Source organism: Aythya marila (assembly GCF_965140915.1).
Source record: "Aythya marila genome assembly, chromosome: 15".
Lineage (NCBI taxonomy): Eukaryota > Metazoa > Chordata > Aves > Anseriformes > Anatidae > Aythya > Aythya marila.
Genome location: NC_139056.1, coordinates 9188794 through 9204531, shown reverse-complemented (window position 1 = coordinate 9204531; position 15738 = coordinate 9188794). Strand labels below are relative to the sequence as shown.

At 41.1% G+C, this 15738-nt stretch overlaps 1 protein-coding gene across 1 annotated transcript; it reads left to right on the top strand.

Moving 5' to 3' along the window:
- TMC7 (transmembrane channel like 7) lies at positions 1-15591 on the top strand. The gene is made up of 16 exons (XM_082772248.1): positions 1-376; positions 620-854; positions 3508-3656; positions 4002-4169; positions 4373-4458; positions 4981-5126; positions 5755-5902; positions 7468-7638; positions 8793-8950; positions 9881-9995; positions 10504-10601; positions 10911-11094; positions 11946-12076; positions 12349-12504; positions 13259-13337; positions 14425-15591. Exons 1-16 carry the CDS (start codon positions 319-321, stop codon positions 14482-14484), a joined length of 2142 nt encoding a protein of 713 aa, XP_082628374.1. The 5' UTR covers positions 1-318; the 3' UTR covers positions 14485-15591.
- The last annotated feature ends 147 nt before the right edge of the window (positions 15592-15738 follow it).

The following is a 15738-nucleotide window of genomic DNA, read 5'->3' as shown; positions in this document are numbered from 1 at the left end:
ACACCGCGGGGCTCCGCCGGGCGGGGACGTGAGGAGAAGCCCCCCCGCCGCCACCACCCCCTTCCCTCAGCCGGGGACAGCCGCTCCCTTGGGCACGGGGACGGGGATAGGGACGTGAAAGACCCCAACCTCGGCCCCCCGACCCCCTCAGCCCAGCCTGAGGGCGCCCCCTTCGGGTGAGGCGCCCCACGGAGGCGGCCCGGAGCGGGAGCCTCGCCCCCGCCCCGCCAGCGGCCCCGGCCCCGCGGCAGCTTTCGCCTCACGACTCCGCAGCGCCCGGAAACGGCAGCGCCGGGCTGGGGCGGCCCCGGGAAGGCGATGAGCGGCTTCGGGGTCGCCGGGGAGCTGCCGGCATGGGGGGCGGACGGCCGCAGCGGTGAGAGAGCGGGGACGGGACGGGACGGGACGGGTGAGGGCTGCGTGGGGACGGAGCGGCGGCGGGCGCCCGCGGGGAGGGAGCGGGGAGCTGAGGGAGCGGGGTGAGGGAGCAGCGCTGCCCCCGTCCCCCCTCAGCGCCCTGGGGTGCCGACGGCTGTAACGGGGCTGCCCTCCTCGCCGGCCGGGTGCCATGTTTTGCGCGAGCTCTGCTCCTCACCGCCGTGCTTCCTCCGTCCCGCAGAGATGTTTTTCCCCGAGGAGGCGCACGCCGCGGCACCTGCGGATTTCCTGCAGGAGCTGCCCAGCTACCGCTCCGTGCTGAGGCGCCGGGCCGGCCCCGGGGGCGGCCACGACCCGCAGGGCTCGCTGGGGGCCCGAGCTGGAGAGGCCCGGGGGCCGCAGCCCGAGGGAGCCGAGCTGGACGCTCGCCCCCTGAGGGAGCACGCCTTGAGCATCGCGGAGAAGAGGAGGTTACGGTGAGTCTTCACGCGTTTTTTGACTTTTAAAAAAGTTACACGCTGTTATACGTACGTGTATTACACGTACGATGGGAGGCAGAAATAGAATGGGGTTTAGTCGGCCCTGTGGGGCGCGGCTTTGAAAAGAAGCCCCCCAGGCTCTTCCCTCACAAAACAGGGCTCCCTGGCACATCCTCACCTGCGGAGGTGGGACTGGGGGCTTTTGGCTGGCATTAAGGAGCATTTGACCAGCTGAGCTGGAAGAAAAGAGAACTGCGAATTACCTGCTGCAGACAAATATGTTCCTGGCTTCTGAAACGATTCACTTCCTTCTGTTGTCTTGGGGTTTTGCCCTTTTAAAGATCATCTGTCATTAGAGTTAGTCCCTTCTCTCTCTGCTGTGCCTGCTGCTGTTCCTCATTCCCGTTGGCAGTTTTCTCAAATACACCATGCTTTCCCTAATGTGTCGCATTCTGCCTGGAAAGAGCTTTTTGAGACTTTTTTTTCTTTTTTTCTCTCACCCTTTCTTAAATTGTTTTTTTTTTTTTTTTTTTTTTTTCCGTGAGCAGTTCCTTGTCCTCTGGTGGTAACCCTCAGCTGGGGCTTGTGTGCTTTGCCCCGCCTGTGTCTCTTGCTTGTAACCTGTCTGTTGTCTCCTGTCCTGCTGCTAGCCTGAAAGCTTTTATGGGAAAAGAGTCCATTACTTGGTTTTACAACATTATTGTCTAGGCACATTTGGACCTTTAGATCAGGTGCTTGGTAGTTGCGGTGATGAGCTAGGGGAGAGGTGAAAGTACAAACAGATGCGCCACAGAAAACTATTGCTTGCAAGAGCAGCTGGAAATGGGAAGGACCAGGTAGGGGTGGCTCAACCTGGGTAACAACTCTTGCAGCCTGCCTCTGGAGTCAAGCTTAACACTGCAGATGGTACGCAAGGAGCTACAGAAGATCTAGATCATGGTAAAGGAACGTTCTCCATACACGGAATTTTATTTGAAGTTGAGTGTATAAAGCTTGATTCCTCAGTTAAAAAGGAATTGCAGTTCTGTGGCCATGGTGCTTGTTAGGGATGGAGTTGGGATGTCCTGAGCTTGTTGACAAGTTTCTAATGCCATGGGATTCTGGTGGGGCTCCTTGGCTCCTCCACAGATCAGTAATTGTGTGTGTATTGTAAGCAGCTGCCAACACAAAATGCTTGATATAATAAATGCTGAATATTCAGTGTCTGGAATGAATATGCAGCCCACGCCTACATTTAAAATGCAAAGCAAACACAAGCCAGATCGTTCTGTGAAGTGTTTGTTTAAAACATTGCATGCTGTAGCCTGTAGTTTCCATACAATGAAACCTTTTGTGAGTATTTACACTTAAAAATGAGATCATCTGCTGCTTTTTGATAGCCGCAAGCAGGGTTTAATCAGGTTTCCTATCCAAATCCTAATTTCATGTTCAGCTGAGTGGAATGAAATTAATATCACCTTAAGTTATGGAAACCACATCAACATAGAGCACATGTGGCAATAGCTGTGGTCCTGACACAGTACGCTGTTCAGTGAGTCACTTATACATATAAATAGGGTTTTGTACCAACTATTAAAAAATCAGAGCCTTTGTCTTCTGCTCTAGTGCTCCTTCCTCATGGGTACTTAACTGCTGCCCTTCTTCAGGGGTGTCAGGCTTTGGAACAGCATTTGCTGCAAACACATCAGTTTTCAAGCTATGTTTCTGGGGGGGGCTGTTTGTTTTTAAGGTTTCTTAAAACAAAATGCAAACAGTGAGCAACTCAGAATTCTCTTTGACACTGTTGCTGGCCATGTAGCAGTTTTTAAAATGAAAATGTATATGCAGATTGTATAAAAATCTACAAGGAATTATTGAAAAATCACCAAAAATTGCAGACAATTTGTGGTCATCTTTGACATTTGTTTGCAGATTATTCTTAGAATGGTTTACACCCATACATATTTGACAAAGAAACAATTTTTCAAAGTCATTGAGTTAGCAGTTTACAGTGAATTTTAGGAAAACCGAATCAGTAAAAGTTAATAATTTTTAAAATGCTTGTTTTATGTTATGCACTGAATTTAATATTGAAACCAATTCATAGCTTTGGATAAGGTAGTTGTTTTTTTTTACCCTACAACATGTTTTGACCTTCATTCTGATTTTGAAATCTCTTGATTTCTTGATTTTCTAACAAAAATGTTATTTTTCTATTTTGAACAGCTGCATTTATAATGTTGTAAGAGGGAAGGTAAATAGTTTATAGAGATAAAAATTTTAAAACAGGATGTCTTTACTAACATGCTTTTGAAGAATTTTCTCTTCCTTTTTCAGCCATTTGTGAATATGAGATTGTTGACACTGACTTCTCAAAGATCCTGCCAGGAAGTACAGCTACGTGTTTTTTCTGTGTTGTCCTATTATCAAGTTGATTATTTTTTTTCTAGGAGAGGCAAGTGTTTTCTACGAGAGGACTTGCTATATTTGAATTAACCTGATAAGACAGTTAAGAAGAGGAACAAATGGGGGCAACTAGCATACGTTACTCCAGCTGCTAGCACTGTGATACCCCTCTGAAGGCTCCAAGCAGGCTCCACTGCACTAGGTCCTGTTACATGCAATGAAAAAGTATTTCTTGTGCTCAGTAATTGTATTTCGTCTTTCTTAGGGATTATCAGCAGGCCAATATAAAATATTTATCTGGATGGAATCAGTGGAAAAGAACGAGTAGTAAATCATGGAGCAAAGTTCTCAAGGATATCAAGGAATCGTTATCTTACTTGCAGCTTTGGCGGCATGATATTCACAGCATAGAAGGTATTCACCTTCTTTTGGTTTCTCCTCTTTCAACTTGCTCTTTTATTAGTGGTTTTACATGTCAGATGTACCTGTATGGGTTAAACAGTTACCCTCATTACTGGTGATGAGAAAGTGTTAACTGTATAAAACAGGATAGATAGAAATATAATGGTGAAAGTGATTAAAAAGTCACATTGCCTTTTCCATTTCTAAAAGCCCACAGTGCTTAAAACTGGCTTTAGTAATGTTTCTTTACTACTGCTATATTATTATTGTTAGTGTAACTGAAATTCTAATTTGTTTGTACTTTTCAGTGATCTTTATCATCTTAATTAGTAATACACATGCTTCTTTTATTCCCAGGGAAATTTGGTACTGGCATCCAGTCCTACTTCTCCTTCCTTCGTTTTCTGGTCCTGCTGAATTTTTTAATTTTTATCCTGATGTTTGGTTTTGTTACCTTTCCCACTGTCATCTCTAAATATGGAATTTTCAACAGTAGCTTTGCTAAAATTTCTCCAAAGAACACAGGTAAACATCTTCTCTGTGTACTGCTGTTGTTTGTAAGATTTCCCTATGCCTTTAGTTTTTCCCTCACCCACCAGGACAGAGAAATACTGTGTTGTTTTTGTTTGTTTGTTTCCTGTAAGAACATGTCATACTTGAATTAACTTGGTCTGGCAGTTTAGTGGGCATTACTATTAGAGTGACTTTTCCTGCCTTTCTTTTAACAGACTCTCTCTGCACAGTTTATACACCTAGTGGTAATAAGGGACTTGTTTACTTCTATACTTACCTCAAAGATTTGCTCACTGGAACTGTAAGTAATTTCATTTTTTTTCCCTTAAGTTTCACATAACATGTAAAACACAAAAATATTTTACTTAAGGAATTGTGCTTTGATAATTTTCAAAAATGTTAAGGCATAGGCTCACTGGGTAAAATTAGCATTTATCCCTTACCTGTGAGAAGGGCATTTTTAAACAGATTTTTACTGAGTGTCAAGCTTCATTGCACACTGCAGCCTGTGCCTCTCTTCCCCAGCTGTTAAATGGTACATGATCTAGAGCATGCCTCCTCTTGTGCTTTCTGTAGCTTATTAGTGTCCCTGTCACAGTGCTGTTTGATTGGAGAGGGGAGGGATTTTAAGTATGGAGCGTCCACATGACAGTTAGAAGCATGTCAGTATTTAGAAGCTACAGACTGTTGTAGCTTGCTTGTGGCCCCAACAGAAATTTTAAATTTACAAAACACTTGGTTCAAACCAGGTAGGATTGAGCCTAGCAGTCGTTGCTACTGTTACAAATTCTTTTTTAACAGTGTTCTTCGCATTTTCTCACAGGGATTCCTGGAAACAACAAGTTTGTTTTATGGCTATTACGCAATAGATGCTGCCGTGCTCCGTAACGTGAGATACAACTTTCCACTAGCATACCTGCTGACTACATTTGCCTACCTTGCGCTAAGTCTTGTCTGGATAATAAAAAGGTAAAGATGTGGGTATACTTCATTTACTGCTATGTGTTGCACAATTTATGTTGCGTTCTCACTTGTAGGGAACACTGAATTACAGAATAGTTCTGTATGGAAATGGAGAATCTTTTGAGGTTGCAACACCACAGTGGCCTTTGCCTGTTTTTTGGGGAGCTGAAATGGGGAGTAAGGGAGAACACAACTCCAACAATATTTTATATATGTAAAAATAGAAAGAATGAACGTGGCTAAACGGCACAGTGAATTAACCTGTGTTGGTCTCAGTTGTCTTGGGTTGCTCCAGAACCACGCACTGAAATTTTCTCAAACTCAGTGATACAATACAGATATTCCTGGTTGCTCTTCGGGAATTATTTAGGCTTTCAGCTAGGTTGCTTGAGCTGTAGGGTTTTTGTGTTTTGGGTTATTTTTGTTCCCTGTGGCTCCAGGGAAGTGGTGGAGTCACCATCCCTGGAAGTCTTCAAAAGACGTTTAGATGTAGAGCTTAGGGATATGGTTTAGTGGGGACTGCTAGCGTTAGGTCAGAGGTTGGACTCAATGATCTTGAGGTCTCTTCCAACCTAGAAATTCTGTGATTCTGTAAAATATGTCCTGAATGAAGTAAAGTTGTGCTTTTCCTTAGGTCTGCGTCAGGATTTAAGCGGAGTTTGGTGCATGATGAAGATCAGTTCCAGAGCTACTGTAATAAAGTCTTTGCAGGCTGGGACTTCTGCATTACAGATCTGAATGCAGCACGGCTAAAACATCGCAGCTTGCAGTACGAGCTCCAAGTGAGTATCTAGTGTATTTTTCTACAATTACCGTTTAATATAACTTGGATGACTAAAAAGAGATGTGTGTAATTGTGCAGGTAATGGAATAAGGATAAGAAGGACTGAAGTAGTTTACACTGGGAACCAGGGAACCACATCCTCTTGCATGCTTTCTAGGTAGCTAGAACTGTGGTATAACGTGACAGGAGTTGGTACTGATGTTGAAGGCCCTTCCTCGATTCACTGGGGACTGAAGCCAAACCTGTTTGCTGTTTATCTGCCTCTTCCTCACACTCCAACCACGCTTCCTGTGTTAGTTTCTACGTAATGAAACAGGAAAAGCTATTCTAGTTGTGGGCAAAAAAAAAAACCTTTACTGTTGGGAGTCAGTTTGAATATGCTGGATTGTAAGTCTGCAACGTGTTAGGTAGTTGTTAGGAGAGGAATAACATTCAGAAGGGATACTTCACAAATTCAGTGCATGGTTGTCATAAGAAGATGCTAAAATTTTTTCACTAGCTGTCTTTGACATATGTGCACATTCAAAATACTGAGGGAGCTAATAAATTTACCAAGTATCTTTAGAGAGCTCTGAAAGGCTTTTTGGGTGAAGCCAGTTACCTTTTTTTTTTTCTTTCCTATCTGTACACTGGAAGTGGAGTGAAACAGTGACCTCTAAAAAAATATTTCCGCCTCAAGCCACAAAGCTGTAATTATCGATTTCATAAATTACAGTGAGTTGCTTTCTGCTCCAGTAAAGTTCAGTTGCCATCTTCAGGGTTTTGTTTTTGTTTTTTAAATCTTACAGCCAGAGCCACATAGGCTCTTACTGCATTTTTGCCTCAAAAACTCATATCTTAAAAAAACAACCAACCACCACCAACAAAAACAACAAAAAAAAATTGTCCCTTTTGTTTGAAGGAAATGTTTGAAGTTCTGTTTCTTTGTTAAGTTTTTGTTTTCTTTGAAATACTATTTGAAGGAAATGAGTCCTCAGAAAATACCTGGATAATTTGGCTTTGTCCAGGTTATGTTGCCTTCACAGTCAGTACTCTATTTTCACATGAGTTAAGATGAAATATACAAAGTTTACATGACTAGTTTCTCCAGGCTGAGCTTGTTTTTCTCTGTGTCAGCTTCCACTTGACCTTCACAGAGCAGAAAAAGTTTGAGTCATAACTTACCTTATGGAGATGAGCAGGCCGGCCTGTTTCAGAGTTTAGTACCAAGCTATCTGAGACCAGTCTCTCACAATAGACAAGCTGTCTTTCTCAAGAAGATGTTACTAATACAGTAGATGTAATAGGTTACAAGTTGCTTGTCTTTGGCTACTGGGCCCCCAGACTGAGGAGACAAACCATGCTGGGCTCCCACAGGGAGTTCCCATTCCTGCGTGGACATGTTTGTGGCAATGAATAGGCACTCTCAGTTCAGTCCATTTGGGCAGGCTGTAGAGTGACCCTCCTAGAACAGGCTATAGATTTGCATATCACAGAGCCTGAACATCCCAGAGGTAGAATATACGGTGTCAAAAGTTATATCCTGCATCAAAAAATGAAACTTTATTTTTCTTTTGTTTGTAGACAGACTTGGAGGAAGAAAGAATTAAACGAAAAATAGCTGACAGGACAATGAAAGAAAAGCTACGCATCTACTCTCTGAGAATATTTCTAAATATAATTGTTCTTGCAGTTTTATTGGGATGTTTTTACTCTATTTATAAAGCAACTGCCTTCTCTCAAGAAAAGTCCAATGTAAGTATCAGACGTGACCTTAGGACAGATTCAATTAAGTGTGGTGATTAGAGCAAGAGGAAGTGTTGTGAAAGCCAAGTATCTTAATATAGCACCTTTCACGTAATGGATCTGAAAACACTTGCTTTCTAAAAGGCCTATACTTACTAGTAGCAGAGAGTGAGAAGGATCAAGAAGCATGTGCAAGAAAAAGCACAATGATGTCTTCCTCTGATGCAAAGGCTTCTGTCTCGAGTGCCTTGGAGCAGCTGAAAAAAAAAGCAGCCCTCGCTTTCCTTGCCATGTAACTGTTCTCACATCTGTGATCTGCTATACAACCACTAGTGTGTCTGGGCAATGAGCTGACTCAGGGAACTGAGTCAAAACAAACTTCATTATGGTCAGTTTCTTGATCTGGTTCACTGTTCAGCTGCAAAAACAAACAGTAAGGGAAGGGGAGAGCAAAGATTATGATCTGTATTGTGGCTTGAGTTACAGCTGTGTGGTGAGACAGGAAGTCTTGGAGCAGGGAGTGCTTTGCAGAAGAAAAGGTTCTTGCATCAGTAGTGTAAAGAATACAGTTGTTAGCATGTTCACCCCTGGCAGGACAAACAGATGGGAAGAGTGATTCAGAAGCAGAACAGCATGAGCAAGCAGCAGTTTAACAGTTTCACAACAGTAATTGAGCTCTCTGTAGGACTCCAGGGTTAAAGGATCCTAATAGAAATGGAGCTTTATGAATAAGAGTTGATATCTTGACTTTGCCTAAATTATTAGGTAGAGGAGCTTGTTAAAATAATGGGAAAGTCGGGGAGCTGCTTGGCACCTGTAAGAATACCTTGAAAAGTGTTGGCATTTTGGCATAGGTCTAAAAGCTGTTAGATTTAGTGCTAGGCTAGGTAATATGGCCACATGCAAGTCTTGGTGAAAACAGTCTCTTCCAACAGAAGCTTTGGGGAAGCACTAAAATATTCATAGCAGAAGGAAGGGAGAAGAAAGCAAGGGTGTGTAGCAGCAAACTGCAGAAACGGCAGTGGTCAGGCTTGTTCTAAATATAGGAAGAAGCTGAAGACAAAACAGGTGCTGCCTGAGTTCTGGGTACGTATCTGAAAGGAGCAAAATGTCAGAAATGTATGTGTGCATGTAGTCTCATCTTTCTCTCATCTCTTGTACAGAACGGCAGCAATACGGACTTCCAGACTAATCTCTTAGTTCAGTATTTGCCTTCAATGGTGATCACGTTGGCCAACTTTGTTGCTCCTCAGATCTTTTCAATTCTGATCAGATTTGAAGATTACTCACCAGCCTTTGAAATCAAGCTGACACTGTTGAGGTAAAGATGGTTTTATTGTAGCCTAGGATGTTTGAACAAATTGTTCTTGAGAGGTTAGAGATATTGTAAACATTCCAGTATCAAGACACAGAGAGGTTGGACTCCCTGCAGTGGAGGGCCTGGGCACTGTAAGCCAGGCAGGCATTGTTTGACTTAAGTTTCATTGGAAGCTTTCATTTAAAATCTGGAAACAGTCTCCTGTTTGGTGACAGTACAGTGCAGCCATTTAGTGTCCAAGTTTCTCTCTGTTCCATTTAGCTGTGTGATCTGGACATCTTCAACAGTCTGAAAGTTTGTAGGGAAATTACTAGAAAGTGCTGCCTGCAGAGCTGTCAATTCATACTGCTTTATGTGCAGCAGCTCCCTGGATGAGCAGTTGTGTGTGCACAGCAACCAGCTTTACTCGTGCTACAGTGCTATACAGCAGCTCAAGGCAGAAGTTAAAAGTCTGGGGATAAAAGATACCTTAAAGTGACAGCATGAAGAACTGGAATTTGGCAGCTTAAGGTAGTAAGATCCAGACTGAAGCATCTGAACTCTGGTCAAGCCCCTGTGCTTTTTATTTCTGATGTGGCTTATTGTCTCTGAAGGCCTGAAGCCACTGAAGAGGAAAATGCTGCACACAGAGTTGTCATCTGGCCTCTCAAACTGTTCTTGAGAGAATAGCAGCCCACTGTGGGTTGAAGGACTGAACTTAAAGGACTGATTTAAAAACAATACTGTGAAAAGAAACTAAGGGACTGTAGCCTGAAGGTGAAAAGTGATTTAACCTGTTACTAAAGAAAGCAAGCTTTATCTGCTTGGTTATTTCATTAAAGCTCTCGCATTCTGGCCTCTGTGCAGCTTCGTTGGGCTCCTATGCAAACTGAGTCAGGTGCCAGAATGGCTGTGCTTTGGCACTTTTAAAATTGGGTTTTTCTTTTCTTCCAGGTGTGTCTTTGTGCGGTTGGCCAACATTGGTGTTCTCTTGTTCTCACTGTGGAGTCAGATCCATTGTGACGATGACAACTGTAAGGCCTGTGGATACAATTACAAACTTTATCCTGTAAGCAGATTTATCTTTATTTGCAAGTTCAGATGATTAAAAACAAAGATTCTTTTTCCATGAGACTTGCTTGTTTAGAGCTATTCAGATTTGGACTTGAGGTTGTCATTCATGTTGTACTTAGTGCTGCTGCTTACTGCTTAATGCACACCAGTACAACTCTCATACAACTTCCATTTATCTAAAACTCCAATGATCTTGTTCCAGTGACAGGTTATTTAGCTCAGACTTTGTGACTGACATGAAGTTTATTTGAGGTAGCTGTGTTTTGGAGATGGTTGTGTTACTGTCTTTTTGCTTCAATAAGACAAATTGTATTCAAAAACAGACAAAAAACGTAGCTTGGAAGCTCTGAAAACACTTGAATGCTCTAGAAATGTGATTAATACAACTTGAACTATATTAGTGTTAACTGATTGAAAAGTTTGCTGCTGTAGTGACTGACAGATTTTATTCCCCACTTGTTATTAGACTTAAAATCCTGTTTTTTCCTGACTTGCTTTTATAGTGCTGGGAGTCTGCAGTTGGGCAAGAAATGTATAAGCTGTTGATATTTGATTTCATGATAATTCTTGCTGTGACCCTTTTTATGGACTTCCCTAGGATGTAAGTATTTCTGCCTTTTGAGCGTGCTTTTGCAAAAATGATTTATGAAATGTTTCTTTTTTCAATTATTAATTTCCTATATTTCTAACTCAATTACGAAATTTAAAATAAAACATATTTCTGGCGATTTGAGTACTTGTTTGCTATTCAGATCGATGTAGTTTTTGATATTTTAATCTTCTTTAGACATTTTTATTTTGTGTGGTCTAATGCTTTAATGCTAAATTTCTGTATTCCAGATATTTCAGATGTGTTAGAATTCAGCTGAACTCTAGAACTAATTATGTTTTTTTGTTTGTTTGTTTTTAGGTTGTTAGTTACTCATTGCTCTTGGAAGCTAGTTCAGTGGTGTGGTTTGCAGGAATTTGGGATTTCTGACAATGTCCTGGAAATCATTTATGGACAGACTATCTGCTGGATTGGAACCTTCTTTTCACCACTTCTTCCTGCAATAGCAACTATAAAATACTTCATCATCTTTTATGTTAAAAAGGTAATGAAGGTGTGGTAAATAAAATTGAGCAGCACATCTGTGTGTTTTTGTTTTGTTTGTTTGGTTTTCAATACAGATATTTAATTGATTTAAGACAAACAAAACCTTAAAGACAAAACAAAAAAACGAGGATGCAGTATATTGGAAATGAGGTAATAGAATTCCATTTTCTGTGTGTTTTTTTGCTTTTAAGACAAGGTAGAATTTTCCTTTGAGATCAAGCAAAACAGCACCTTAATGGTGCGCATCATCAATATAATTCATTATGTTATTTTAAAAGAATATCTTTTTATAATAGAAGATAATATATAACAAATCATTGCAAAAAAAAAAAAAAAGTGTTTACCATTAACAGAGCTTTGAACTAGGACAAGATTTTGCCAAGCTGCTACATATTTGGAAGCAAAATGGGAAATGGAAGATGTATTACATATGAGATGTGATTTCAGTGTATCAGAAGCTTTGCTCTATGATTAGACATCTCCTGTGCAACAATTTCATATCGATCTCTTTAATTTTGACAAGAGGGGATGTATTCAATGAAGCTTCAGCAGATGAAAACTAAAGGATGCACCATAGATCATACACCATATGTCTCGTGTCATTTGGCTCTGTGCAAGTGTGTGAATCTCTCTCTGGATCAAACCCTTCCACAAAACAGGAGATGATGATTTATAGAAGAATATAAATCATTTTTGTCTTATCCCTTCTCAGTCCATCAAAGGAATGATGGTTACTTCAAATACACTACCAGCTAGCAAGATGGGAAAATAAAGTTGGTGGGGGAGGTGTATTTGCGCGTATGTAGACAGATGTACCTGGTAACAGTCTTGCTCCCTTTTCCTCTCCAGATCAGCTTGATACACACACGTAAGCCTCCAGGTAGGCCTATCAGAGCATCGAGTTCCAATTTTTTCTTCTTGGTGGTGCTGTTGATTGGGCTCGTCTTGGCTTTTATCCCTTTGGGAATCAGCATAGCACAGTAAGTGGCAATTTAACTTCTATGAAGTTGGTATTTGCCTTAAGGTTGAAATTTCCCTAGAAAGCAGATACCACATACACTTGTAATAATAAATTAGAATAAAATACACTTGCATATAATGAAGTCAAATTATTATGTAGTCCATATAAACATGGGTTTAAGATGAAGTACGCTTTTACCCCATCAGCAACAAGGTGATGGGCTTGTGTTGGATTATTTTGTCTTTACGTTTTGGTGTAGCATCTCCTTTCTGTTCTTCTTTTCTTTGACAGTATCCCCTCCTCTAAGGCATGTGGGCCATTCAGGAATTTTAACACTTCATGGGCAGTTGTTCCACATACAATACTTGGGTTTCCAACAGGTCTACAGATGGTCCTTAATGGCATAGCATCAGAAGCCTTTGCAGTACCCTTTTTTATGGTTGTCTGGTGAGTAGTGAGAAGACCTTATGTAGTCATGCAGCTGCATGGTTCATTTCCTTCCTTACTGAACTGGTCCCAAACAATTATTGTCCATCTGCAGTTAAAGGCATCAGAGACTCTATGAAGCCTCGGCTCTTTTGTCTTTGCCATTTATTCATGTTTGTCAGGTACTTTGTTCAGTTGGGTTTTGAATGTTGCTAAAAGTGGAGACTCTACAAACTCTCTGAGCAGCCTTTTCCAGTGTTTGGTTGCTCTTGCAGCAATATGGTTTTTCTTTTTTCTTGTGTTTAAATGGATTTTTTTTTTTTCATTTCAGTTTAATCTGACTGTTTTCAGGCATTTTCTTCAACTTCTATACTTGAGAAACCATGAAATTTATCTCAGACTCCATCCAGCCTTTTCTTCTGAATGTGTTCTCCTGAATTGAACCTGTTGCTGTGTACCGAGGAAGAATCAAGTCCTCTTTTTTGTGTGTGTTTGGGCATGTCTGAACACAACCTGTAAAATCTGATAGAGGCCCTGCCTCTACATCTCCTAGAGCTCTGTCCTAGCCTGCTGACAACACAAATATCTCACAGGTCATTCTGAGCAAAGCTATGCCCTACCTAGCCCAGCTCTGTGCTGATTTTTATTTATTTTTATTTCCCCAGTATTTTTCTCATACGGACAAAACTGTATTTCCTCTGATCCTTAACAGCCTTTGTCTGATCAATTCTGTTTTGTATGATGCTAAGGTATAATGTTGGTTTGTTGTTCGCAGCCTTATTATGTTCTATTTTATTGCCTTGGCTGGAGCCCATAAAAGAGTGGTTGAGCAGCTGAGGGAACAACTGGTTATGGTAAGATTTGACCCACTATCTTTTCTGTGCCCCTGAAATTTTCCTTGTTGTATCAGTAATCAGGCATGCAGAGGAACAACAGTTTTCAAAGTCTTCTGGATATCTGGTTTTGGACAGGCAGTGAAGAATGTTTTACAGGTTACAAGGGAAAAATAACTGAAGTACAGAAGCATTTTTCAGTCTGGTTGGTTTGCTTAGCTATTAGCTGCAACTGTAGCCTCTAAGAAGTGCTGTTGCTCTTCTTTATCTGTTGTCTTGCTTAAATCTACCCATATGCATGTATTTTCCTGACAAATTAGAACCTCAACCTTGTGGCTCCTGTCTGTTCCACCATCTTATACGACCTCTGTCACTGTTTCCTTCTCTACTGTCATGGACAGGCACCTAATTCACTACCCTTCTCTCCAGGCCTATATTTCTATTAAGTCACATCTGGTCTTATTCCTGACTGTGGGTCCCAGCACTACCTGCAATAGGTACTCAAGGTGGAGCAAATCACCACTAACTAGTCTTTTGGAGAATGTCACTAGTGCAGATATGCTTGTTTGCAATCATCAAAATCTGCTGCCATCTACCAGTTTGATATTGTCTGCAAACTGCTCTAGTCCAAATCTCACCTTTTTACTATTTCTCACCTTTTTACTATTTCTCACTTTCTTAAGAAAGAATCTGGGTTTTGTGAAGTGCTTCTTTTAGATATGACACTTAACAATCTGTCCTTAGAAAAACAGTGTGCTGGGAAGAGATATTTGAAGCTTATAATGCATTTAGGAGCAAAAGCCTTGCTGCTCTTGCTTTTTATTTCTGTTTGCTCACTGTTGTTAGGCTTCTTGAAGGACATTTTTAAAGGTTTTGGGTCTGTCAGATGTTTCTGCTAGGCCCAAAGCAGAACTTTGAATGTGAGGTAAATGAATTCAAAACCATTGTAAACTTAAAATTGTTTAGGCAGTTGAGGGGATGTTGTTAACTGATAATTAGAGTACCATTTAGTGAGAGCACCAATTTATTCCTAATAAAGAAATAAGCTGTGTATAGGTAACTTGTACTTCTTTTTATCTAGAGTGTACTTTGTATTCTGTCTTTCCAGGAAAGTCGTGACAAGTTGTTCCTAATCAGAAAAATAACAGAAGCTCAGAAGTGTACTTGAAAACCACAAAAAAGCCAGAAGAACTTGACTTCCTGACACTCCTGGAATTGCTAGGTAAGAAGAGAACATTAGCGTAATGTGAAAACTGCGAAGCTGACTGGAACTGTGGCACTGCATTCTCTGTCAGGAATACTTAACGTTCTTCATGTTGATTATGCTAGTAGGCCTTACAGTTTCCAAGACTGGAATGTTGTTTATTTGTACTGTGTTAGACCTGTCCAAAAATTGTACAGTAGGACACTTACTGGTGCTGCAATTTCAAGATTGGTAGGGTTTATGATACACCTGTTTTTTTCAGGTGTTTTGAGTAAAATGTAATCAGAACTGAAAGTTTTTTTAAAAAAGTTTACACTGTTTTTATGAATTATACTTTTAAGAACTGAATTATACTTTAAGAACTGGTGAGGGGAGAGGTGTGATTTTACGTGTTTCCTGCTCACCATATAAAACCAAAGCAAAGCAACTTAATGTCAGCATTTTGAAATAGTCCATAGGAGAAGAAAACATGTAATGGGTTTGAAATCAGCTTTGTAAATTTTTCAAGAGACTTTGATATTTATTTTGCTCTGAGACAGTAAGGCCAGTTGAACACTAGATAAAATGGTTTAGAGAAAACCAGCAGAGGAGAGTTCTGCCTAAACACTGTGAACAGGGAGAAACCAGCAGCTGTCAGGTCACCACGGGGTGTCCCTGCTGCAGTCTCATGGGCACGGAGTAGCCTCTAACACGTGTAAGGCTTTATTACTTGCCTTCATTCATGTACAGATGTCTTGAAGCCTACTCTTTTTGTTCTAAACTGTGAATATTTGAGAGTTATGCTATTTGTAGTTAAAAATACAGCATTCCGAAACTTATATGCCAGTACCCTTTAAATTCTTAGTTAATTGAGGTGACGGAGCTGTGTGACTCAGAAAAATGTTTCTAGGTAGCCTACTATTATTTAAAGATTGTTCCTCTCAAGAACTTGTGCAAAGAATGTGTACATAACTTGAAATTTCTGTCAGGACACTGGTAATTTACATGAGATACCATGTTCTTTTTATGGACTGTTTTGTGATGTTCTCTCTCTTCATTTCTGGGAAATTAACGTGTAATAAATGTCTTCTTTTTAAACCTAGTGGCTGACTTATTTTTAAGAAAAGTTCCGTTGACGCCGTGGGGCTTTACAGATTTATTTTTACCCCCGTGTAGCGCTGGCTGCGGTGAGGCGGGGCGGCCCGGGCCCCTCAGCCGCTTCCCGCCCAGGCGCGGCGC